The 25473-nt window shown below is 72.8% G+C and overlaps 1 protein-coding gene across 2 annotated transcripts in view; it reads left to right on the forward strand.

Moving 5' to 3' along the window:
• The first annotated feature begins 4363 nt into the window (after positions 1-4363).
• CRTC1 (CREB regulated transcription coactivator 1) overlaps positions 4364-25473 on the forward strand; it is a 28476-nt gene continuing 7366 nt past the window's right edge. The window contains exons 1-12 of one of the 2 annotated variants that reach the window (XM_058292757.2): positions 4364-4545; positions 15511-15627; positions 16522-16659; positions 16888-16949; positions 17762-17856; positions 18527-18609; positions 22054-22094; positions 22185-22399; positions 22677-22780; positions 23598-23732; positions 23810-23860; positions 24066-24155. In XM_058292757.2, coding sequence (XP_058148740.1) covers positions 4420-4545; positions 15511-15627; positions 16522-16659; positions 16888-16949; positions 17762-17856; positions 18527-18609; positions 22054-22094; positions 22185-22399; positions 22677-22780; positions 23598-23732; positions 23810-23860; positions 24066-24155 — 1257 coding nt within the window. In that variant the 5' untranslated portion in view covers positions 4364-4419. The remainder of the gene's footprint in view (positions 4546-15510; positions 15628-16521; positions 16660-16887; positions 16950-17761; positions 17857-18526; positions 18610-22053; positions 22095-22184; positions 22400-22676; positions 22781-23597; positions 23733-23809; positions 23861-24065; positions 24156-25473) is intronic. The other variant, XM_058292758.2, reaches the window with a different exon arrangement.

The raw sequence follows: 25473 nt of genomic DNA on the forward strand, positions 1-25473 counted from the left end.
CTGGGGGGCGCTGGGGACGAGAACAAGCGCCCCCCGCCCCCTGGCGCCGCGCAGGTCCCCCCCCCAGGTGGGGCCCGTCCTCCCAGGCCCCGTGTGCGTGTTGTGCGCCCCCCGCGGGGAGCCCCCGCCGCCCCCGGGCCTCGCGAGCCGGGGATCAGCTCACACCTCGCAACATCTTGTCCCCAGCGGGCGGGCGGGGCGTGGGGGGCGCGGCGCCCCCCGCTTCCGGCTGCTCGGGGAGGTTCCCGCGCCCTTCCCCCCGCGGGAAGGAACGCGATTCTCCGCGCTGTAAACGCTCAACACGAAGAAGCTGTTTCTAATTTGGCGGAAGCTGGCTCGACTCTTCCTCGGCGAGCCGCGCGGCGGGCGGAGGACCCCGCGCCCCCGGCCCGCGCCACCTGCCGCCCGCGCCCCGCAGCAGCCCCTCCGGGGACGCGGGCCAAGGGGCCCCGCGCGCCGCGCTGGGGGGTCCCGGAAAGCCGCCTGGGGCGCCGCGTGGCGCGGCCCCGCTCTTCCCACGGCCGGAGCCCGCCGGGGGCAGGTTCCCACGGCGCCGGGGCGGGGCCGAGCCCTCCCGCCGGCGTGCGGGGCGCCAGCTGCGGCGTGCCCGGCCCGGGGCCCCGCTTGGCAACGCCGCCCGCCGGCTTGTCTGCGATCCGGGCGCGCTTCCCGGCCGGGCCGGCGCGAGGCCTCCGTGCCAGGATGCGATGCCAGGGGCTCCTGCAGCCACCTCGTGGCCGCGAGGAGAAAGGAAGCGCGGCTCCCGATGCCCGCCCGCGGCCCCGCGGCCTCGCGCCCCCGCGCGCGCCCCGTTGTCTCCTCCAAGAAGCAACATCTGTGCCGCGGGAGACGTGGGTGCTGGGATTTTCTCACGCTCGTTTCCCAGGGCGTCGCAGCCAGAACACGTGCGAGGCGGGTGCCTGGCTCCCCGGCTTGTGTGACCCGGGGGTCCTCGGTGCAGGGGACCCGGCCAGCTGACTCGCGCAGCGCCTTGCTGCTCGGTGGGCGCTCGCACCCCACAGGACAGGGAGGCCTGCACGCCAGGACGGTGGAACCGGCTTGTGGGGACACCTCTGCCGCCACCACAGACTCCAGGTGCCTCGCGAGCCCCTCCGCTGGCGCTGCCCCTGCCCAGGCCCTGCACCGCTGCCCCGGCTGCCTGGGAAGGGGAGCCTGGCGCGTGTCAGCTAGCTCCTGCCGCGTAACGAGCAATCCCCCGAATCGCAATGGTGTGCCGAAATAAACGTTGACCTGTTGCGTGTCTGCAGGCTGGCTGGGGGGTGGGCGGCTCTACTCCCAGGTGCAAAGCCCGAGAGCCCCGGGGCCCGCGCCACCTGTCTCGTCCTCCTCCGCCCAGCGGCCAGCCAGGACGCGCCCTCATCCTTCAGCGGCGCCGCAGGAGGCCACACGTGACCTCCACTGGGGCTTGTGGACCCTCGACTCCTGCCCGTGGGCTGCAGACCAAGGCCAGTCCAGGCCTCGTTTGGGCCCCTGTCCCCCCTGCAGGACTTTCCCGGTCACCGGTGCCATGGCGTGGCTGTCCCCGGGAGGTCGACCGCAGACGGGCCCTTGGCACGCGGTGGCCCTGACTCCTGCCTCCCCTCCCTGACCGTCCCCCACAGGGGTCCCCCCATCCAGGCTGGGAGTGGGCTGGCGCCGGCCCACCCCTCACACTGCTCGTAGACCCTGGCTCCCGCCGGCCGGCAGCTCTGCCTTCCCCTCCAAGGACCTGGCGTGGAAGGCTGAGACCACCTCCCACCCCTGCCGCCCTACCCCCGGTCCCCCTGCCACGCCGCGCAGGCGGCCCCCAGCCCACATCAGGGAGCGCGGAGCTGCAGAGTGCGATGTCACTGCCAGGCCCTGCCCTGCTTGGTGGCGCGGGTGCTGAGCGTGCCCGGGAGGCAGGGGGTGCACTTTCCAGCTGGCCCGCTGCCACTCCCGGGCGAGGGCTCCAGGTGTCCCCGGGGGCTCTAAGTGGAGAACGCTGTGGGCGGCGCTGGGCAGGGGCCATCGAGCCTGTGCAGAGACCCCGCGGCAGGGCAGGGCGAGGCTGGGGGGCCCCAGGGGGGCTGGTGGGGGCCACAGAGCAGATGGGGGAGAGCTGTCCTGTAGGCGGCAGGGAGTGGCTTGGAAGGACTTGTCCCCTCGCTCCTGCTTGGACGCATCCCGAAATCCACGTGAAGCTGGAGCAGGGCCCGGGGGCTGAGTGAGCAGCAGTGCTCCGCTTAGGGCATCAGGATGGGATGGGACACTGCAGGTGGGTTTTGAGGCATGAGTAGGAGTTGCCCGGGTGGACAATGAACTCCTTTGGCAAATAGCCAACCTCCTGATGGCTCTGGAGGCCCAGCGAAGCAGGGTGGGCACCGGCAGGTACACAAGGAGGCCCAGCGCCCCCCCCCCCCGGGGGATACAGAACACACCTGAAGAACGGGGCGCCCGAGGCGGCGTGTTTGGGGAGAGCGGGGAGCAGTTTCTGCCCCGACCTCAGCTCGGGGCCTGGGACACAGCTGTGGGGGCGTCTCTGGGCCGTGCGACCTGAGGTGAGCCGGGGGCAGCCAGCCAGGCCGAGGGACACGGGCGCAGCAGCCCAGAGTGGGGCGCAGGGCCGCCAGGAGGAGGGGGGCTCTTCCCTAGGCTGGGGGGGCGCCCTCCCAGTGCCCGCTGCGCTGCCACGCGGGCAGCCCTGGAGCCCGCCTGGATGCGCCGGGGGGCAGCAGCCCCCTCCGAGGACGGAAGGAAGTGGAAACGGCGGGGCCCTGCTCGGGAAGCGGGGGGCCCCGGCCCTGAGCAAGGAGGCTGAGCACGGGTGGGTTCCCACGGGGTGCGGGGTGAGACGCTGGCGGCCAGGCCCGGCCTCACCCGGGGGGCAGGGCGCCCCCGGCGCCCTTCTACATCCTCGGGTGTCCCGGTCGGTGCGCGGAGGGAGCCCGAGCCGCGCCGGGAACCGGGCCCGCCTCTGGTGCTTCTCCAGCCGCCTGCCCTGCCCTGCTTCCTCCGTGGCCTCACCGACGGCGGCGAGAAGCGAGGCCGCGCTTGTCCAGCGCGCGGCTCGTACCCGCAGGCAGGGCCAGCCGGCGCGCCCACGAACCAGGATGAAGCAGTGGATCATGGACCTGGAAAGGCCGGCGCCGGCTTCAGGCTCGGCTGGATCCAGCAGCTCCGAGCCTGACCCCCTTTTCGCCGTGTCCCCCCACCGGGTCGGTTTACTCTCCCGGGCCAGCTCTTTCCGTGTGGCGCCCTCTGGCCGCGCAGGCGGGTGCGATTCGTAAAACCAGCGGCCCAGACACAAAGGGAGCGTCCCTTTGCCACGGTCCCTGCAAGAGTCCCAGAGCCCCGGGGGCGGTGGGCGAGGCGGGCCCCAAGGATACCCTCGGCTCCGGGAGGGCTGTGGGCAGGGGGCTTTGGCAGGCGGGTTCCTTGAAGCACAGGGGGTGCTGAGCCCCCAAAAGAGGCAGAAAGCTGGTCACACGAGATGGCTGGGAGCCCCTGAAAACGCTCCAAACCGTAGGAACGAGAAAAAACCGCGCGGGCCGCGCTGCCCACGACCACCTGCCCACGCGCGCGCGTTTCACGGGAGCAGCTGGCACTTCCTGAGCTGCCGTCAGGCATCTCTGGAAAACATCGGGGTCCCCCCACCGTCAGCACCCCAGCCCCCCCTCGCTCGGAGCGCCCCCCTCCCTGGCTGCCCGCCCCCTGCTGCCCCCCATTCCCCGCGCCTGGAGCCTCCTGGACAGCAGCCTAGTGCTGGCGGCCGCAGCCCCTCTTTTGGGGCGTCTTGGGGTGTCACCTTCCTGGCCCGGGGGTCGTGCCGCTCCCCCTTCCCCTGCTGGCGCGAAAGGAGGGGGTTTCCTGGGCCGCTGGCACCCCGCGGCAGCGCCGCTTCCCTGGGCTCCAGCCCCCCGCGCGGGGGGCCGGGCAGATGTGGGGGCCAAGGCCGGACGCCCCCCCCGCCGGCCGGGACGTCCCCCGACTGCGCGGCGCCGGCCACGTGGCGCGCCCTGAGCGCTCCCGGGACGAGCGGGCCCGGCCGGCCGCGCGCCCCCGGGCCCTCCAAGCCGGGGGGCGCCCTCGGGGGGGCTGCAGCCCCGGCCCCCCTTAAACCGGGGGGCGCCCTCGGGGGGCTGCAGCCCCGGGCCCCTCGCGGAGCGCGGCCCGCGGCCGCTGTCCAGCGAGCCGGGCGGCGGCGCAGTGCGCCTGCGCGGAAGCCCCCGCTCGCCACGCCCCCGCCCCCCGCCCGCGAGGCCGCCGCGCCGCGTCGGCGCGCGCGCATGCGCCCTGGGCCCCGCCCCGCGCGCCCGGCCGGCGGCGCGCCTGCGCACTGCGCGCCGCCCGCGGGCCCGGCCGGCGCCTGCGCGGTGGCGCCGGCGAGTGGGGGGGCGCGGAGGAGGAGGAGGAGGAGGAGGCGGCGGCGGCGAGAAGATGGCGACTTCGAGCAATCCGCGGAAATTCAGCGAGAAGATCGCGCTGCACAACCAGAAGCAGGCGGAGGAGACGGCGGCCTTCGAGGAGGTCATGAAGGACCTGAGCCTGACGCGCGCCGCGCGGGTGAGGGGCGGCCGCGGCCCGGCCGGCGGCGCGCGGGGCGGGGGGCGCGCGGGGCGGGGGCGCGCGGGGGCGGGGCGCGCGCGGGGGCGGGGCGCCGGGCCGGGCCCCTCCCCCGGCGGCGGGGCGAGGCGGGGACCCCAGCCCTGGCCCCAGGTGGGGCGGTGCGCCCCTCGACGCTACCTGAGGGCGCAGGTGCCCGCATCCCGCTACCTGGGGGGGGCAGGTGCGCCCGTCACTGCTACCTGAGGGCGCAGGTGTTCCCGCCACCGCTACCTGAGGGCGCAGGTGTTCCCGCCACCGCTACCTGAGGGCGCAGGTGCCCGCATCCCGCTACCTGGGGGGGCAGGTGCGCCCGTTACTGCTACCTGAGGGCGCAGGTGCCCGCATCCCGCTACCTGGGGGGGCAGGTGCGCCCGTCACTGCTACCTGAGGGCGCAGGTGTTCCCGCCACCGCTACCTGAGGGCGCAGGTGCCCGCATCCCGCTACCTGGGGGGGCAGGTGCGCCCGTTACTGCTACCTGAGGGCGCAGGTGCCCGCATCCCGCTACCTGGGGGGGCAGGTGCGCCCGTCACTGCTACCTGAGGGCGCAGGTGTTCCCGCCACCGCTACCTGAGGGCGCAGGTGCCCGCATCCCGCTACCTGGGGGGGCAGGTGCGCCCGTTACTGCTACCTGAGGGCGCAGGTGCCCGCATCCCGCTACCTGGGGGGGCAGGTGCGCCCGTTACTGCTACCTGAGGGCGCAGGTGCCCGCATCCCCACTACCTGGGTGGGCAGGTGCGCCCGTCACTGCTACCTGAGGGCGCAGGTGCCGGCATCCCCGCTACCTGGGGGGGCAGGTGCGCCCGTCGCCGCTACCTGAGGGCGCAGGTGTTCCCGCCGCCGCTACCTGAGGGCGCAGGTGTTCCCGCCACCGCTACCTGAGGGCGCAGGTGTTCTCACCACCGCTACCTGAGGGCGCAAGTGCCCGCATCCCCGCTACCTGGTGGGGCAGGTGCGCCCGTCACTGCTACCTTAGGGCGCGGGTGCCCGCATCCCCGCTACTTGGTGGGGCAGGTGCGCCCGTCATTGCTACCTGAGGGCGCAGGTGTTCCCGCCACCGCTACCTGAGGGTGCAGGTGCCCGCATCCCCCGCTACCTGGGGGGGCAGGTGCGCCCATCACTGCTACCTGAGGGCGCAGGTGTTCCCGCCACCGCTACCTGTGCCCGCATCCCCGCTACCTGGTGAGGCAGGTTCGCCCATCATTGCTACCTGAGGGCACAGGTGTTCTTATCACCACTACCTGAGGGCACAGGTGCCTGCATCCCCCCCCCACCCCACCCCCACTACCTGGTGGAGCAGGTGTGCCCGTCATTGCTACCTGAGGACGCAGGTGTTTTCACCACTGCTACCAGAGGGTACATGTGCCCCCATCGCTGGTACCTGGGGGGACAGGTGCGCTCGTCAATGCTTAGGGCACAGGTGTTCTCGTCATGCTACCTGAGGACACAAGTGCCCCCGTCACTACTACTTGAGGGAACAGATGACCCCCTCATTGGTGCCTGGTGGGGACAAATGCACCCGTTACTGGTACCTGAGGACACAGGTGCCCCTGTCACAGGTACCTGGTGGGGACAGGTGTCCCCGTCACTGTTACCTGGTGAGGACAAGTGCCCCTGTTACTGCTACCTGAGGGCACAGGTGCTCCCATCACTGGTACCTGAGGGCACAGGTGCTCCCATCACTGGTACCTGAGGGCACAGGTGCCTCTGTTACTGCTACCTGAAGGCACAGGTGCCCCCGGCACAGGGGCTCCCATCACTGGTACCCGAGGGGAGACGGGTGCCCTGTCGCCGGTACCTGGTGGGGACAGGTGCTCCTCCGTCACTGCTTCCCGCGTCCTGACTCGGTGCTGGAGGAGGGAGAGGTGCCCCCCTCAGGCCCGAGGTGGACAGGTGTCTCCCCCTTGGCTCTCTGACGGAAGGCCAGGTGCCCTGTGCCACGCAGTCCCCGTGGCAGGGACCAGGTGACAGGTCAGGTAAGCTGGGCGTCCAGCGCCAGCCCCGGGGGGGGGGGGGCCCTTGCCGGCCGAGCCGCCCTCACCTGTGCGGCCGCGGTGGGAAGCAGGCGCGTGGCTGGGGCTCCAGGCCCACGAGGGGCCCCCGGGCCTCGGTTTCCCCCTCGTCAGCGGAGGCGAGCACGCCTCGCCGTGGGGCGTGAAGCTGCGGGACCCCGTATGCGGTCAGGCGGGGCCGGGGCGCCCACCTCTGGTTTCTGGACTTGCGCCAGCCCCACGCTTCCATGATGCGCGCTCGGCCCTGGTTCCCGGGGTGGGGCGTTCTCCTCGGTCACGTCGTCGCCGGTCACCTGTCTCTCTGCTGTGTTGTGCCCGGTAGGCTCGGCGTCCTCTCACGTGCGCGTCGACGCGTGTATCTGCACGACACGCCTCGATCGGGCGCCTGCCGCCGGCCGCGCTCTGCTCCAGGTCCTGCTCGGGCTATCCCTGCCACGGTTTGGGACACGGAGGAGGAAGTGGCTGACGACGGGATGCGTGGAATGGCGTGGCCGGGGAGGGGGTCGTGCCATCTCCACGAGCGTCGGCGCGACTTCTGCCCCGTGGCTGGAATCGGGCCACGTTGTCGGGAGGACACAATCCACGCGCCGTGCGACTCACCCACCTGAAGCACGGTGGCTTTTTTAGTGCGTCCATGGCGTGTCCGTTGCCCCCCTCTAATTCCAGAGCCTTCTCCCACCCCCGTCGGCTGTCGCTTGCCGTCTCCCCCAGCCCACGCCGTCTCCGTGGCCTTGCCAAGTCCGCATGGCCACGTGGAGGCGACACGTGGCCCCTGCGTCGGCTTCTTTCAGCAGAACGTTTCCGGGGCTCGACCGCGTCGTGGCACACCGGAGCTTCGTGCCTCTTCACGGCCGCGTAATATTCCGCCGTGTGGCTTCAGCGCGTCGTCCGTGTCCATTCGTCCGTTGCCACGCGCGTGGGTGGTTTCCGCCCTCTGGGTGTCGCGAGTCCCGTCGCCGTGGACGGCACTGGACGGGTTTTTGCGTGGACGCAGCTTTGGTTTTCGCTGGCCACGCGGCAGCCGAGTGGCATGGCCAGGGGATGCCACCGGCCTTTCGAGGTGGCCGCGCTCGCTTTTGCGCAGGCCGCGGTGGAGCGGGTGCCCGGTCGCTGGCACGGCGCGGGGTGGCCTGGCGCCGACCGTGGGGACGGCCCCCTCCTGCTCCGAGCACCCGGTGCCGCCCGGGCCCGCGCCTCGGGGTGTCGTCACGCCAGAAGCGGGGCTCCCCAACTCCACGCTGCCGGGGTAAGGGGGTCCCGGGAAGGCTGCCGGCTGCGCGCACGTGTCGCCGCTCGGCGCTGCGCCAGCTTTCCCTCCAGTGCAGGAGGAGGTGGCGCCGTTGTCCCACTTGCAGGGGGGAAACCGAGGCCCGAGAAGCCCGCTGGTGCGCAGGCGGCACGGTGCCCCCGAGCCCAGCCTCGCCCTGTCTGGTGTCGGGACAAGCGCGCGCGTCCCCGAGGACTTCGAAACGGGTCACGGTGGCGATGGGGCAGCGGTCAGCAGCGCCCCGGGGCGCACTGGAACGCAGCCGCGGCGACGGGCTCCCCGGCGTGCCCGCTCCGCCTCGGGCGCAGCCAGGGCCGTTGCCGCGCCGTCCTCGTTCCTCTTGGGACGTGGATCTGGGGACCTGTGGCGGCCGCGGATCCGGTGGCCCTTCCCGGGGACGTCCCTGCGTGGCTGCCCCGCGGGTGCCCCGGGGCCGTGGGGACGTGGACGCGGCTCGGGGTGCGGCTGCGCCCTAGGCTCCCGCACGGCGTCCGCGTCCCGAGTTCGACTCACACTCGGAAGTTCGTTTCCGTCGCGTCCCGGCCCCGCCATCAGCGTCCTGGTGGCAGGAGCGTCCCCGGGGAGCCCCGCGCTGCCCGCGCCGCCGCTTCTGCCCGTTGAGCGGGGAAGACGCCGCCCGGACCCGCCGAGGGCCCTCGCGTCCCGGGAGCCCCAGGGCGCCCGAGGGTGCCTGCCCCCGTCCGTAAAGCTTTATCGGCGACGCCACGTGCTCACGCCTGTCGCGGCCCGGCCGCCCGCCCTGATGGAGAGCCAGCCGGCTGCGGGGCCGCCCCGCGGTGACGAGGGCCCGGGGCTCCCGCCGTCCGGGGGGTGCTCAGTGCCCCGGCAGCGTGCCAGCCGTGCTCTCGAGCACCCGGTGTGCGGGCTTGTGTGGGTGCAGGCGGGGGCTGTGGGCGCGTGGGTGGGTAGGGGTGCAGGTGGGAGCACAGGTGGGCCAGCAGGGCTGTGGGTGGGGGCGCCGCCGTGTGGACTCAGCAGGAGCCACGGAGGGCCCCAGGAGGAGGGGGACGGGCAGGACAGGGGAGCCCCCGAGAGCCTGCGCCTCCTGCGCTGCACACGCGAGAAACCGAGGCACGCGCGGCAGCGGGCTCCAAGCCTGTGCCCGGCGTTCCTGCTCCCAGCGCCGCGTGCACGCCGTGCGCGGGCTCCTCACCACCGCAGCGGGGCGCGGGGCGGCCGAGGGGGGAGCCGGGCACGGGGCCCGTGGGTGGAGCCACCTGCTTCCCGCGGCGCGTCTGGCCCCTCCGCTGCCCCCGCAGCCACCTGCCCGGGCGGAGGTGGGCGCCCTGCCCAGGCCTGGCCGCTGCTCCCGCGGGCGGTCGCCAGGTGCAGCCAGGAAGCCGCCCCGCGCTGCACGGGCCAGGAGCACGGAGTGGTGCTCGGGCGCGCGACTGGCGCTCTGCGGTGCTCAGCAGGCGCTCAGGCATACAGCAGGCACTGAGCAGTGCTCAGCAGGTGCTCAGGCACTCAGCAGGTGTTCAGCTGTGCTTACTAGCTATACGCTGGTGCTCTTTAGGCGTTCAGCAGGTGCTCAGTAGGCATTCAGGCATCCAGCAGGCACTCAGCGGTGTTCACTAGGCATTCAGTAGTGCTCAGCAGGCGCTCAGGCATTTGGGCGTTCAGCAGGCGCTCAGCAGTGCTTGTTAGGCGTTGGCGGGTGCTCAGTGGTGCTCAGCAGTGTTCAGGAGACGTTAAGCAGGTGCTCAGCGGTGCGCCGTAGCCGCTCAGGCATTCAGCAGTGCTCGTGGGCACTCAGCAGGCGCTTAGCAGTGCTCGAGGGCACTCAGCAGGCGCTTAGCAGTGCTCGTGGGCACTCAGCAGGCACTTAGCAGTGCTCGAGGGCACTCAGCAGGCGCTTAGCAGTGCTCGTGGGCACTCAGCAGGCGCTTAGCAGTGCTCGTGAGCACTCAGCAGGTGCTCTGCAGTGTTCGGCAGTGCTAGTAGGCGTTCGGCACATGCTAAGTGGTGCTTAGTAGGTACTCGGGTATTCAGCGGCGCTCAGTAGCGCTCAATGGGCATTCAGTGGTGCTCAGGGGTGCTTGGGGAAACTCAGCAGGCGCTCAGCAGTGCTTGTGGGCACTCGGTGGTGCTTGCTGGTGCTCAGTGGTGCTCAGTGGGCATTCAGTGGTGCTCAGTGGTGCTCGTGGCCACTTAGTGGTGCTCGGCGGTGCTCAGTGGGCATTCAGCGGCGCTCAGCGGCACATGTGGGCACGCAGTAGGTGCTCGGCGGTGCTCGTGGGCACTCAGCAGGCGCTCAGCGGCATTCGTGGGCACTCAGCAGGTGCTCAGCAGTGCTCGTGGGCACTCAGCAGGCGCTCTGTGGTGCTCAGTGGGCATTCAGTGGTGCTCAGCAGTGCTCGTGGGCACTCAGCAGGCGCTCTGTGGTGCTCAGTGGGCATTCAGTGGTGCTCAGCAGTGCTCGTGGGCGCTCAGCAGGTGCTCTGTGGTGCTCAGTGGGCATTCAGTGGTGCTCAGCAGTGCTCGTGGGCGCTCAGCAGGTGCTCTGTGGTACTCAGTGGGCATTCAGTGGTGCTCAGCAGTGCTCGTGGGCGCTCAGCAGGTGCTCTGTGGTGCTCAGTGGGCATTCAGTGGTACTCAGCAGTGCTCGTGGGCGCTCAGCAGGTGCTCTGTGGTGCTCAGTGGGCATTCAGTGGTGCTCAGCAGTGCTCGTGGGCGCTCAGCAGGTGCTCTGTGGTGCTCAGTGGGCATTCAGTGGTGCTCAGCAGTGCTCGTGGGCGCTCAGCAGGTGCTCTGTGGTGCTCAGTGGGCATTCAGTGGTGCTCAGCAGTGCTCGCGGGCACTCAGCAGGCGCTCTGTGGTGCTCAGTGGGCATTCAGTGGTGCTCAGCAGTGCACGCGGGCACTCAGCAGGCGCTCCGCGGTGCTCGCCCCGTGGCCCCGAGGGCCGCCTCCCCGCTTGCGGGCCCCGCGTGGGCCAAGCCGTGTCCCGGGCTCCCCGCGGGCTTCCGTGGCCGGGGCTCGGCGTACCCCTCGGTCCTGCAGGCAGCACTTATTGAGCGCCTGCTGCTGCGGGCCCCGGGACCCCGCGTGGCCGCCGGCGAGCCGAGGAGCCGGGCCGGGGCCAGGGTCCCCTCCGCAGAGGCCGCCTGCGCCCCGCTCCTGCACGGGGGCCCCGACCTCCGGGCTGTGGTCACCGTGTCGCCCCGCCCCGCGCTTGTCCTGCCGCGGCCGCGCACGGGGTGACCTCGGGGCACGTCCCGCCCCTGCCCGCCTCCCCCTGCCTCAGTTTCCCCCCGTGGAGGGGGCCGGCTGCCCCAGGCCCCGCCCTCCTTCCTGGGCCCCTCCCCGGGGTCCCCGCTCGGCCCCTTCCCGGCTCCGGGGCCGTGACCAGGACCCTGAGAGCTGGAGACGCGCGTGGGGCAGCGCCGCCGCAGCCCGGGGCGCGCTCTTTGCGGGCCCTCCCCTGACCCCCGTTCTCTGCCGTGTGCGGGCGCGTGGGGTCCCCTGGGGCGCGAAGTCCTGCGCTCCCCCACCGAGCTGCCACGAGCCCCGCCCCTGTGTCCAGGGCGCACAGCGCGGGGCTCCGGGGAAGCGCGTCCGCCACCACGGGCCACCGCACGCTCCTCTCTCTGGCTCCAGAACCTTCTCAGCGCCCCACAGGGCGCCCGTCCCCACGCGCCGGCCTCCCCCAGCCCCGTCCTCTCTGGACTTGCCGCACCACGCGTGTCCCTCCGCGTCTCCCTCCGCCCACGGGCCGCCCCGCGCTCCCCACGGGAGCCCGACCGTGGCCCAGGACGCGGCCGCAGACCTCCCGCGCTCGTCCCCAGGCCCGGGAGGGCGCTCGGGCTCGAGGGCGCGGTGGCTGAGGCTGTGGGCGCTCCTGGCGCGGGGGCGCGTGGCGGGGACCCGAGCTACACCTGAGCAGGGAGGATGCGGGGGCAGGCGGAGCGGGCCACGTGGGCGGGGGGCCGGGCGGGGGTCCCGCTGGCGCCTCCTGCCGAGCCTGCGCCCACACACGTCCAGCCCCGGTGCCCGCCTCCCCGCGCTGTCCGTGGCACGGCCCGGCTGCTCCCTGCGTGGACCCCGGGGCCTGGGCATGCGGCTCGGCCAAGCTCCGGTGGGGGGATCGCAGGCCGTGGGAGGGGCGCAGGGTGGGGCTCGGGGCGGGTCTGCGCAGGGGGCTGGAGTGGGGGGACCCTGCCCGCCCCACGCCCGGAAGGGGTCCGGCGCCCAGGAAAATCAGCCTCGGCAGGTCCACGGTGGCGGGCGGGTCTTTGCCCGGAAGCAGGAGTCGGGGTCCCCTCGGTGGACCCCCCCGGCCCAGCTGATCCGGAACCAGCCTGGGCTGCAAAGACCCTGCGCCCACACGGCCGCGTGCACGCGCTCTGGTTCGCGCCCGCGCCGCTCCCGGGGCCCCCACCCTCTCCCCGCGCCGGCTGCGCCCCGGCCACGCCCAGGTCCGTGCGGGACCCCAGCCCGCGGGCCCGGCCCGGAGGCCCTTCGTGTTTCGTCTAGCTCCCTCCTCGCCGTCCCCGTCGCCAATTTGGCCTCGCCTCGGGGGTCTTTGGCCTGTCCGCGCCGCCGCCAGACCCTTTCCAGAACGTTCTCGCCCCCGCAGGAGACCCGCCCCTTCGCCCGCCTGCTCTCTGCGCGCTCGGGCGCGTCCCGGGCGCAGCTTCTCTCCCCGGCGCGCGCTGGGCCTGCGCGTCCTGGCGCCGAAGCGCCCGTTCTGTCTGTCCGTGCGTCCGGCTTGGATGCTCGGGGCCGCCCCTCTGGCGGCTGAGTCTGTCGCGGGGCGCGCCCGGCGCACGTCGGGTCTGCCTCGCGGGGGGCGGGGGTCGGGGCCGGCGCGGCGCCGGGGCTGGAGGAGAGCGGGCGGGGCTGGACCCCGTGCCGCCTGCCCGCCCCGTCGGCGTCCTGAGGGCGCACCTGCCCGCGGCGCGAGGTTCTGGCACCTTCCGAGGAGAAGGCTGAGCGGGGGTCACCGCGTGGCCTGGAAACCCTGGGATGCCGTGTCCTCCGTGGAAGCCGCCGCGGGGCCCCCGTGTCGCTGACGGCGGGAGATGAAGCCCCCGGCCCCTGCCGGTCCTCTGGGGGCGCGTGCTCCCCGTCCGGGGTCCCGGGACACTGTTCACCGCGCCCCCCTGCCGTGTTCCTTCCCATTGGGTGACGCCCGCACGCAGAGCCACCGGGCTGGGGGACGGACAGACGGCTCGCAGCGCCCGATGCCTGGGGCGGCCGGCGCCGTGCAAAGGCCCCGGGGCGGCGGGCGGCGCGGGGAGCGTGGGGGCGCGGGGCTGCGCGCCCCGAGGGGAGCCGAGGCTGCCGGCGCCGCCCGCGCTGCTGCTGGGGCAGGCGGCTGGTCGCCATGGAGACCGGGGCGGGCAGGGACGCGCCCCCGGCTTCCGGCTGCCGCGGGAGGCCCGGGAGGGGTGGGGGGCTGGAGGGCGGGGGCCGGGGGGGGCTGGGGGCGGCGCAGGCCGTGTACCCGAACGCGCTGCCGCGGGCCTGGCCCCCCAGCACGGGCCCCTGAGCGCCCCCGGCCGCCCGCAGCCTGCAGGGGTCCCCGCGCCCCCCCCCCCCCCGCCCCAGCCGGCGTCCCGCCCTCCTGAGCTCCAGAGCTTTCCGCGGGAACGGGTCCTGCCGCGGAGGCCACCGGTGGGGTCCGGGGAGGGCGCCCCACGGCAGAGCAGGGCGGGGGCTCCCAGGGCGGCAGGGGGAGGCCGTGGCAGCGGCGGGACCCCCCGTTAGGCCCCGAGGGCGTGGGGGGCTCAGGGGGCCCGGGGGAGCCCAGGCCCGGCCAGCACCACCTGCGCACCCTGGAGCGCTGGCCCCATGCCCAGGCCGAGGTGGGCCGGCCCCACGCTGTCCCCCAAACCCGAGGGGCAGCCTGCGGGGACCCCCGCACCCCCCGTCCCTGACCGGGGCCCTGGGGTGTGGTTGGTGCCCTCTTCTGTGGAGACCCCTGGCTGGGAGGGGACCTGGGCGGGGCGTGCGGAGGCCTGGGGGTGGGGCTTAGGTGGGTGGGGCCTGGGGCGGCGGGGCCTGGGGCGGAATGGGGAGTGCAGTGGAGTCTGGGGGTGTGGTGGGGTGTGCAGGGGCTGGGGGTCGAGGTCCAAGAGCACGGGACCTGGGGAGGCGGGGCCCAGAGGCAGGGCCTGGGGCGGGGCCTGGGGTGGGCGGGCCGTACAGAAGCCTGGGGGCGGGTCCTCAGAGGGCGGGGCCTGGAGAGGCGGGGCCCGAAGCAGGGCCTGGGGTGGGCCATGGTCCCGGGGTCAGGGCCTGGCCTATTGGTTGCCCGGGCGGGGGCGGGGCCTGGCGTGGTGGGGCCCGGGAGTGGTCCAGGGGTGGGGCTGGGCCTGACGTATACCGGTTGCCGGGGGCGTGGTCGAGGGCGAGGACTGACGTATTGGTTGTGGGGTGCGGGGGTGGGGTCCTGGGGCGGGGCCTCGTACGGTGGGGCCTGGGGACATGGTCGTGGGAGGGGTGAGGGGCGGGGTCTGGCTTATTGGTTGCCAGGGGCAGGGCCTGGCGTGGTGGGGGCGGGGCCTGGTGGGGCGTATCTGGGGCGGGGCCTGGTGTGGTGGGGGCGGGGCCTGGTGTGGTGGGGCGGGGCTGGGGTGTATCTGGGGCGGGGCCTGGTGTGGTGGAGGCGGGGCTTGGTGTGGTGGGGCGGGGCTGGGGTGTATCTGGGGCGGGGCCTGGTGTGGTGGGGCGGGGCCTGGTGTGGTGGGGTGGGGCTGGGGCGTATCTGGGGCGGGGCCTGGAACATGGTTGTGGGAGGGGCCAGGGGCAGGGCCTGGCAGGGCCGGGCCTTGTGTGGTGGGGGCGGGGCCTGTGTGGTGGGGCAGGGCCCGGTGTATCTGGGACTGGGCCTGGCGTGGTGGGGCGGGGCTGGGGCATATCTGGGGCGGGGCCTGCTGTGGTGGGGTGGGGCTGGGCATATCCGGGGCAGGGCCTGTGTGGTGGGGCGGGGCCGGGTGTATCTGGGGCGGGGCCTGCTGTGGTGGGGCGGGGCTGGGCATATCCAGGGCGGGGCCTGTGTGGTGGGGCGGGGCCGGGTGTATCTGGGGCGGGGCCTGGTGTGGTGGGGGCGGGGCCTGGTGTGGTGGGGCGGGGCTGGGGTGTATCTGGGGTGGGGCCTGGTGTGGTGGATCCGGGGCTTGGTGTGGTGGGGCGGGGCTGGGGTGTATCTGGGGCGGGGCCTGGTGTGGTGGGGCGGGGGCCTGGTGTGGTGGGGCGGGGCCTGGTGTGGTGGGGGCGGGGCCTGGTGTGGTGGGGCGGGGCCTGGTGTGGTGGGGGCGGGGCCTGGTGTGGTGGGGCGGGGCTGGGGTGTATCTGGGGCGGGGCCTGTGTGGTGGGGCGGGGCCGGGTGTATCTGGGGCTGGGCCTGGCGTGGTGGGGCGGGGCTGGGGCATATCTGGGGTGGGGCCTGCTGTGGCAGGGCGGGGCTGGGGCGTATCTGGGGCGGGGCCTGCTGTGGTGGGGCGGGGGCCGGGCGTGTCCGGGGCGGAGCCTGGTGTGGTGGGGGCGGGGCTGGGCATGTCCGGGGCGGGGCCTGTGTGGTGGGGCGGGGCCGGGCGTGTCCAGGGCGGAGCCTGGTGTGGTGGGGGCCGGGCATATTGGGGGGGGCCCTGGCCCCCCCTTAGTTGCGCTCTCCCGCAGCTCCAGCTCCAGAAGCCACAGTACCTGCAGCTGGGTCCAAGCCGCGGCCAGTACTACGGGGGCTCCCTGCCCAACGTCAACCAGATCGGCGGCGGCAGCGCGGACCTGCCCTTCCAGGTGCGCCCCGGGGGGGCGAGTGTCCCTGCGGCTTCTCCACGGGCCGGCAAGCGCGGGGGGCTCCGGTGGGCCCCACTCCCCGCGCGTTTCTCGGCAAGGCCGGCGTGGCGGCGCCCGCTGAGCCCATCGTGAATCGCGCAGGTGTGACGCTTCCGGACCTAACCCTAGCCCCGGCCCCCCGGGGCTGCCTGGGGTCTGCGCCCGCAGCCCCTTCCTTGCTGGTGACCGGCCCGAGCTCAGCCGAGGCCCCCGGCCTGCGCAGCCCCTTGCCCGTCTGCACCTGGTGTCGGGCGAGCCCCGAGCCCCCCGCGTCCTGCCCTGCCCCGGGGCCCAGGCTCCCGCCCCCGTGGGCGAGCTTCTCGTCCCAGCTCCGGTCCCCTGGGCAGGGGCGGGGGACGGGGCGGCGGGGGCGGCCATCCCGGCTGCCAGGGAAGCTTCTGCTCGCGGCACCAGCAGGGCTCGGGCCCAGATGGCCGGGCGGGGCTGCGGCCAGTGCCAGCCAGAGCCGTGGACAGATGGCGGCCCCCGGGCGCGGGCCTCGAGCCAGGGAGGGCGCTGGGAGGACGCCTGCCCGTCCGCCGGGGGCTCCCACAGGCCACGGCGGGGTGGGGGCCGCGTCTGCAGTCAGACCTACCCCGGGCTTGACAGGGGTCCCCAAGAGCCACAGTGGGCCGGGGGCCCCGAAACTGCCTGTGCACCTGCCGTGTGCCTGCCCGTGTGCCCCGCCCCCTCCTGGACCCCCCGGGCGCCCTGCTTTCTCCGGGCCTGTTCTGCTAAGGTGTGGAGGCGGCGGCGCCCACAGGCCAGGGTGGGGGTCCCCGTCGGGCGGGGGGCTGGGGTCCGGCCACTCCAGTGACTTGCTTGGGTCCCTCGACTCCCCCCCCCCCCCCGCAGACCCCCTTCCAGCCCTCAGGCCTGGACACGAGCCGGACGTCGCGGCACCACGGGCTGGTGGACAGAGTGTGCCGGGAGCGTGGCCGCCTCGGCTCCCCCCACCGCCGGCCGCTGTCGGTGGACAAGCACGGCCGGCAGATATCCTTTCCCGCAGGCCGGGACGGACTTCCTGGAGGAGGAGGCGCCGCCAGCCTCGGCGGGGAGGGAGGGACCCCGCCCGAGCCCGGGGGTCCCTGGAGTCCCACTCTTCCCTCCTGGGCCCGGTCCCCCCTCTCGGAAAGGTCAGGGCCTCGCCCCCGGGGGCCCGGACCACGTCGGCCCGAGCGGCGCGCTGCCTCTGTTGTCGTCCCCTTAACCCGCGGCCACGTGGACAGCTGCCCCTACGGCTCCGTGTACCTCTCGCCGCCGGCCGACACCAGCTGGAGAAGGTGAGTCCGTTCCCCGCCCCACGCCCTGTAAGACGGGACGCACCCGGAAGTTTCTAGAAGCCGGCTCCGTCCCCGGAGCACGGCATGCGCGGCTTGCGGGCTGGCCGGGCTGCTTCTCCGCTTTGAACAGGCTGGTTACCAGTTCACGTTAATAAAGCGCGTTCGGTCTCTCCAAAGCGGAAAGCAGTGGTGTCTGGGTAATTGCGTAGTTGCGCGTTCATCATCACAGCGCCGTTCGTAACGGCGTTTTCCTCATTTCATTGATAACGGTAACAGTGAATGAAAAGCACGCGAATCCCTTCGCCTCTCCACCCCCCGTGCTGCCCTCGCGGCATGCAGCTGCGGGTTTTTTTCTATTTGTTTTTTAACCTCGTCTTTTGGGGACTTTTCTGCTTCCTCCTCACCAAAGTCGGGCGCCTTGGTCCGCAGCGTGCCCTTTAGCTCTTCTTTACGCGTTGAGCCGTTTCCTGCCATAGTGGTCGGGACCTCGGTTCCAGGACGTCTGGGGTTTATTACGGGGACCAGAGGCGCGGGAGGTGTCGGTCGAGCAGGCCCCCCGCCCCTGTGCAGACGTGCCCGAGACCCGCGGCCACGCCAGCCCCCGCGCGGCGCCCGCCCAGTGCTGCCCATGGGAGCTACGAGGACGTGGACGCCGCGCCCTGCGCCGCCGCGCTGCCCCGGGGCCCTCCCCCCCGTCACGGCTGGGGTCCTTTCTCGGAAGCCCCCGGAAGCGGGGACCTCGAGGGCGCGGTCTGCCCCGGGCAGAGGGGCCGTGGGACCCCGGCGGCAGCTCACGGCCCCCTCCCCTCCAGGACCAACTCGGACTCGGCCCTGCACCAGAGCACCCTGACGCCCCCCCAGCAGGACCCCTTCACCGGCGGGTCCCAAGACGCGCACCAGAAGAGAGGTAGGGCGGGCGTCCCCTGCTGGGGCACGGCTGGCGGGGGCCGGGGCCGGGCGGTGTGCTGGGCTCGGGGCCACCGTCTGGGATGGTGCTGCCCCAGTGGGACTCTGAGGGGTGTGTAGGAGTTTTCCGGGCTCTGTTCGCCAGCTCAGCACGCACGTGTGCTTGTTCCGCGTTCAGGGTCTGGGACGTGGGGGCTCGGGCGTCCCGTGCTGCCCAGGGCTGCTTCCCGTCCCCTCCTCTGGTCCAGAGCCCACCCCCTGGGACTGCCCCGACCCGAGGGCCGCAGGGCTGAGCTTGAGAGCCGAGTGCTGGCGCATGTGGTCTCTGAGAGGAGGGGCCTGGTCACCGGGGCGCGTCCTGGACGGCCACCACGGCCCGTGCCTGCCACTGAGTCACATCAGTGGCACCCCTGGCCGTGAGCAGGCCAGGAGCCGGGGACCCGCCCGCAGAGCCCCCCCGAGAGGGCGGCGGCCCCCAGCGGGGGGAGGCTCCAGAACGTTCTCCGGGGCCTGGGTCTCGTGGGAGGCAGAACGCACGCGGCCCCGGGCTCCTGGGCCTTCTTTGCGGTTCTCTCTGAGCCTCGGGCGCTGGGACGACCGCACCGCACCCACGGCAGAGCCCGTGGTCAGGCCGGCGAGCGCCGCGCCCTCCCGACGCCCTCTCCCCGCAGTCCTGCTGCTGGCGGTCCCGGGGATGGAGGAGGCCGTGGACGTGGACGAGAGCGTCGCCAAGCACGCGTGGGACGCCAAGAAGGTGAGCCTCAGTGTGGCCCCCGTGGCCCGAGCGTGGCCCCCGCGGCCCGAGCCGAGCGTGCCCGCGCTGGGTGCGTCAGGCCGCCGTGGCTTCCTGTCCGCACACCTGCCTCCGGCTTCCCACGCGCGCGTTTTCTGTCCTCGGGTGGAAAGAGCCCCTGAAGGCGGAAAGGCGGCGTGCCCCCGCGCCGCGGAGGGGGCGGCAGGTGCCAGGCGACCCCCCGCCAGCGCTTCCCCCGGGGCTCGTGCCCGCCGCCCCCTCGTCTCCCCAGTGCCGGGAGCCGGCGCGGGGCCTTCACGGGGCGCCCAGCGAGGCAGGGGTCCCTGTACTGCAGGCCAGCCAAGGGGCGCAGCTTAAAACACCAGGAGTGGGCGGGTCTTTATACAGGGTGTTTATTTGGGGCAGGAGCTCACAGACACCAGGTCCTAAAGCGTAAGTTACTTCCTCACCAACGTCTATTTCCACGTGTCGGAGCAGGATGGCTGCCGACGTCTGCCAGGGTTCAGGCTTCCTGGGTTCCTCCTTCCAGGATCCGACTTCTCTCTGGGCTCAGGGTCCCTCCTTCCAGGATCCGACTTCTCTCTGGGCTCAGGGTCCCTCCTTCCAGGGTCCGGCTTCTCTCTGGGCTCAGGGTCCCTCCTTCCAGGGTCCGGCTTCTCTCTGGGCTCAGGGTCCTCCCTTCCAGGGTCTGGCTTCTCTCTGGGCTCAGGGTCCCTCCTTCCAGGGTCCGGCTTCTCTCTGGGCTCAGGGTCCCTCCTTCCAGGGTCCGGCTTCTCTCTGGGCTCAGGGTCCCTCCTTCCAGGGTCCGGCTTCTCTCTGGGCTCAGGGTCCCTCCTTCCAGGGTCCGGCTTCTCTCTGGGCTCAGGGTCCCTCCTTCCAGGGTCCGGCTTCTCTCTGGGCTCAGGGTCCCTCCTTCCAGGGTCCGGCTTCTCTCTGGGCTCAGGGTCCCTCCTTCCAGGGTCCGGCTTCTCTCTGGGCTCAGGGTCCCTCCTTCCAGGGTCCGGCTTCTCTCTGGGCTCAGGGTCCCTCCTTCCAGGGTCCGGCTTCTCTCTGGGCTCAGGGTCCCTCCTTCCAGGGTCCGGCTTCTCTCTGGGCTCAGGGTCCCTCCTTCCAGGGTCCGGCTTCTCTCTGGGCTCAGGGTCCCTCCTTCCAGGGTCCGGCTTCTCTCTGGGCTCAGGGTCCCTCCTTCCAGGGTCCGGCTTCTCTCTGGGCTCAGGGTCCCTCCTTCCAGGGTCCGGCTTCTCTCTGGGCTCAGGGTCCCTCCTTCCAGGGTCCGGCTTCTCTCTGGGCTCAGGGTCCCTCCTTCCAGGGTCCGGCTTCTCTCTGGGCTCAGGGTCCCCCCTTCCAGGGTCCGGCTTCTCTCTGGGCTCAGGGTCCCTCCTTCCAGGGTCCGGCTTCTCTCTGGGCTCAGGGTCCCCCCTTCCAGGGTCTGGCTTCTCTCTGGGCTCAGGGTCCCCCCTTCCAGGGTCTGGCTTCTCTCTGGGCTCAGGGTCCCTCCTTCCAGGGTCTGGCTTCTCTCTCCTCTGGGAGCTGACTTCCTGGGGCTCCAGCTTAAGGCTCAGCATCAAACTCCAACCTCAAAACTCCAACCTCAGAAACCCCCAACCCTGCCCTTTCCTTTTATCTGTGAGCCCACCCACCCAGGGGCGGGGACTCAACACCCTAAAGACGTGGCCCAATCAAAGCCCCGATCGTAACTCAATCATGCCCAGTAATAGACCAGATCACAGACACAATCCAGTATCCATTTTTGGAAGTCCTGGCCACATCACGCTGCGACACACATGCACAGCACACAATCTTCCACTTTACCTCTTCCACGGATACAGCTCAGTGGGATTTTCTTTAAACTTTATTTTGTTCACTTAATACTTGAAAGTGTAAACAAAAACTTTAAAAAAAACACAGATGAATAAAAACGTACGTTTCCCACTTAAATGTACCGCATACCTATAATCTTTTTTTTGAATCATGCAGTACGTTGGAAAACAGGGCCATCATCATACAGTGTTTACCCTTCTGTGTCTGGCTCGCTTCATGCCACGTTACATCCTCCAGGGTCATCCACGCCGTCACGTGCTTCCCGGCTTCATTCCTTCTTCCAGCCGCATAATATTCCATCCTGAGAACAGACCACAGTCTGTTTGTCCTGTTGAGGGACACTGGGTGGTTTCGTCTTTGGGCGATTGTGACCAGCGCCGCTGTGACTTCGGTGTGCAGGCGTCTTCCCGTGTCGCTGCCCTCGGTTCTTCTGGGTAGCTGCCCAGCGGTGGCGCCGCAGGTCACGTGGCAAGTCCATGTCACCTCGGGAGCTGCCACGCGGCCCTCCACGGTGGCTGCGCCGCTCTGCATTCCCGCCACAGTGGAGAAGGGCTCCTCTCTCCTCATCCTCGCCGACACTTGTCGTTCTCTGTCTTTTTAACCGTGGCCCTTCTGGTGTGTGCGAGATGAGAGCTCGTTGCGGTTTCGATTGGCATTTCCCTAATTGCTACTGATGTTGAGCATTTCTTCACAGGGTTTTTGCCATTGGCACTTCTTTGGACAAATCTCTAGTCAAGTCTTTTGCCCGTTTCGTAATTGGCTCGTTTGTCTTTTTATTGCCGAGTCCTAACGTCTCCTTATATATCCTGGATATTAAGCCCTTATTGGTTATGTCATTTCCAAATATTTTCTTTCATTGAGTCAGCTGATTTTTACCCTTCTGACATAGTCCTGTGAGGAGCAAAAGTGTTTAATCTTGGGGAGGCCCCTTTTATCAGTTTTTCCTTCTGTTGCACGTGCTGTGGGCGGGAGGTCCCGAAACCACCGCCTGCCTCAAGGCCTCGACCGTGTTTCCCCCGCGTTTTCTCCTGGTAGCTTGACGGTCCCGGCGTTTCCGTCCAGGTCTCTGGTCCACTTTGAGTTGATTCTTGTGTCGGGAGCGCACGGGGTCCCTTTTTGTTCCTCTGGTCGTGGACACCCAGTCCTCCCAGCGCCATCTGTCGAAGGGCCTCTTGTCCCGTCAACGTGGACTCGGAGTCAAAAACCGTGGACGGGCGAGGCCCGGGGCGTCAACGGCCCTCATGGCACTGCCCCCCACCCCTGTCACCGCCGCCGCTGGCGTCTTTCCTCGGCCCCCGCCCGGACGCTGGCCCGTTCGGGGTCGTCCACGCGCGTGGAACCCACCGTCCTCCCGTGGCCGCCCCACCCGCAGCCTCCTGCCCGCTGGCTGCTGCGTGACGCTTCCTCGCGTGAACGGCCACGTCCACGTGTCGGCCACGCAGGCCGTGGCACTTTGCTCACCGCGAATACGTTGGCGAACGACGGCGATCGTTATAAAAGCGTGACGGAAAGAAGGAAACACGCGGACCCACGGCTGCGGCGCTCGTGGGAAGGGAGCCGAGGCGAGCGGGAGGGGTGGCCGCGTGGCTGCGGCGCCGTGGCCTGAGCCGCCTTCTCTTGCAGGTGGGGTCCCGGCCCAAGTCCTGTGAGGTCCCCGGCATCAAGTAAGTAGGGGGGCGGCCCCCGGCCGCCCACGGGGGTCCCGGGAGGGGGGGGGCCCGGCCGCGGCTCACGGGCCGCTCCCACCGCCGCAGCATCTTCCCCTCCGCCGACCCGGACACCGCGGCCCTGCTGCCCGCCGCGCACGGCACGGGCGGCTCCCTGCCCGACCTGACCAGCGTGCACTTCCCGTCGCCCCTGCCCACGCCGCTCGACCCCGAGGAGCCCGCCGTGCCCGCGCTCAGCGCCGCCAGCAGCACTGGCAGCCTCGCCGCCGACCTCACGCACCTCGGCGTCGGCGCCGGCCCGGGTGAGCCCGGGGGCTCCCGCCCCAGCGCCCGCCCCCCGCCGGGCCTCGGAGAGCCTGTTGGCGTCGTCAGGACGTGCACGCGGGTTTCGGTGGCCCGGGGTGCCCCACGATGCCCCTTTGCGTCTCCACGGGTTGGACCTCTGGCGGGGAGGGGTGTGGTCCCCCCGGGCCCCCAGCTCCTCCTCCCTCGCTGGCGTCCTGTGGCAGCCCCGGCCCCGGGGGTCCTCTCGCGTCCTCCCCCGGCGGCCGCGCCCCGCTCACGCCCCCCGCTCCGCAGGGATGACCGCGGCCGGCGCCCCGGCGCAGCACCGCACCCTGGGCTCGGACTCGCGGCGGCAGCAGGCCCCGCCCACGCTCTCCCCGCTGTCGCCCATCCCCCAGGTGCGCAGGGCGTCGGGGGGCCATGCCCACCACGCTGGGCCCGGGACCCCGGGCCTGGGCTCGCGGGGGGTGTGGGGGGGTGCCGCTCGGCCCCCGTGTCCTGGGGTGTTCCCACGTGCCCCCTGGCAGAGCTTTGGGGAGGGAGCTCGGTGCTCTCAGCTTTAGCTAGGAGCGGGGGGCTCGTGTCCGCTCGGCTGCCACGGCCGTGCGCCCCCAAACTCACCATAGCCTCCCAGGCACCCCTAAACTCACCACAGCCTCCAAGGCACCCCCAAACTCACCACGGCCTCCCGGGCACCCTACACTCACCACAGCCTCCAAGGCACCCCCAAACTCACCACGGCCTCCCGGGCGCCCCCAAGCTCACCACGGCCTCCCAGGCGCCCCCAAGCTCCCCACGGCCTCCCGGGCGCCCCCAAACTCACCACAGCCTCCTGGGTACCCCCATTTTCACCATGGCCTCCCAGGTACCCCCAAACACACCACAGTCTCCCGGGCACCCCCCTGCCATGGCCCCCTTGTTCTGTTTGGTCAGGTTGAACTCTTGGCCCCCAGCGGGCTCCCTGCCCTCCACCCCCCTGCGTGCCCCTGCCCGCCGTCCCCCAGCCTCGCCCTGTCTGGCCTGGGCCTCAGTTTCCCCGGGGGCCCCAGTGCCCCCACTGCCCTGTTCCACCTGGCCCTGGCCTGGGCCTGTTTTCCAGTGGGCCCCACCGCCCCCAGCCCCCCCACCCCATCCCGCCTGGGCCTCAGTTTCCCGTGGTAGCCACCGCCCCCAGACCCCCCCTCCGGCCTGGGCCTCAGTTTCCCGCCCCCGCAGGCCGTGGCCATGGACGCCCTGCCCCTGGAGCAGCCGCTGCCCTACGCCTTCTTCGCCCAGCCCGGGGCCCAGCCGCCGCCGCAGCCGCAGCCCCCGCCGCCGCCCCCTCCCGCGCCGCAGCCGCCGCCCCCGCAGGTGCAGCGCCCCCCCCCCCCCGCGGGTCCCCCGCGCAGCCGCCGCCCGCGCTCACGGCGCCCCCCTCTCGCCCCCAGCCCCCCGCCGACAGCCCCGGCGCCCCGCCCTCCGCGATGGACCTCGCCTCGGTGAGCGCAGGGCGGCAGGGGGGCTGCCAGGGACCCCAGACCCCGACGGCCCTGCCCCTTCCCCCGGACCCCAGCCCCCACCCCGGGACGGCGGGGCAGCCCGGGAGCTCCTGTGGGGGTGGGGTGGGGGTGGGGGTGGGTGTCGGTATCCCCAGGGCTCGGCGGGAGCGGACCCCGCCCGCCCTGAGCGCCCCCGTCCCCGCAGCAGTACCGCGCCGGCGCCGGCTCGCCCGCCACCCAGTCCCCCACCTCGCCCGTCTCCAACCAGGGCTTCTCCCCCGGCAGCTCCCCGCAGGTAAGGGCGCCCCTCGCCGCGCGCATCTGCACCCCGGCCCGCCCGCCGCGTGCGCCCCAGGCCCCGCCCCCAGACCCCACCGCCTGCGCCCGGGCCCCGCCCCCGGGCCCGCCCCAAGCTCCGCCCCTGCGCCCTGGGCCCCGCCGCCTGCGCCCGGGCCCCGCCCCCAGGCTCCGCCCCTGCGCCCTGGGCCCCACCGCCTGCGCCCGGGCCCCGCCCCCAGGCCCCACCGCCTGCGCCCCAGGCCCGCCCCAGGCTCCGCCCCCAGGTCCCACTGCCTGCGCCCCGCCCCCGCCCCAAGCTCCGCCCCTGCGCCCTGGGCCCCGCCGCCTGCGCCCGGGCCCCGCCCCCAGGCCCCGCCCCAATCTCCGCTCCTGCGCCCTGGGCCCCGCCCCAAGCTCCGCCCCTGCGCCCGGGCCCCGCCCCCGGGCCCGCCCCAAGCTCCGCCCCTGCGCCCTGGGCCCCGCCGCCTGCGCCCGGGCCCCGCCCCCAGGCTCCGCCCCTGCGCCCTGGGCCCCACCGCCTGCGCCCGGGCCCCGCCCCCAGGCCCCACCGCCTGCGCCCCAGGCCCGCCCCAGGCTCCGCCCCCAGGTCCCACTGCCTGCGCCCCGCCCCCGCCCCAAGCTCCGCCCCTGCGCCCTGGGCCCCACCGCCTGCACCCGGGCCCTGCCCCAAGCTACGCCCCTGCGCCCTGGGCCCCGCCCCAAGCTCCGCCCCTGCACCCTGGGCCCCGCCGCCTGAGCCCGGGCCCGCCCCCAGGCCCCACCGCCTGCGCCCCAGGCCCCGCCCCCAGGCCCGCCCCAGGCGCCGCCCCCAGGTCCCACTGCCTGCGCCCAGCCCCCGCCCCAAGCTCCGCCCCTGTGCCCCAGGCCCCACTGCCTGCACCCGGGCCCGCCCCAAGCCCCGCCCCTGCGCCCTGGGCTCTGCCCCCAGATCCCGCCGCCTGCGCCCGGGGCCCGCCCCCAGGCCCCGCTGCCTGCGACTGGGCTCCGCCCCTGCACCCTGGGCCCCGCCCCAAGCTCCGCCCCTGTGCCCCAGGCCCCACCGCCTGCGCCCGGGCCCGCCCCAAGCTCCGCCCCTGTGCCCTGGGCCCCGCCCCCGGCCCCACCGCCTGCGCCCGGGCCCCGCCCCCAGGCCCCGCCGCCTGTGACTGGGCTCCGCCCCTGCACCCTGGGCTCCGCCCCCAGATCCCGCCGCCTGGGCCCCGCCCCAAGCTCCGCCCTGCGCCCTGGGCCCTGCCCCAAGCTCCGCCCCTGCGCCCTGGGCCCCGCCGCCTGCGCCCGGGCCCGCCCCAAGCTCCGCCCCTGGGCCCCGCCCC

The sequence above is a fragment of the Dasypus novemcinctus genome, unplaced genomic scaffold, assembly GCF_030445035.2.
Source record: "Dasypus novemcinctus isolate mDasNov1 unplaced genomic scaffold, mDasNov1.1.hap2 scaffold_271, whole genome shotgun sequence".
NCBI lineage: Eukaryota > Metazoa > Chordata > Mammalia > Cingulata > Dasypodidae > Dasypus > Dasypus novemcinctus.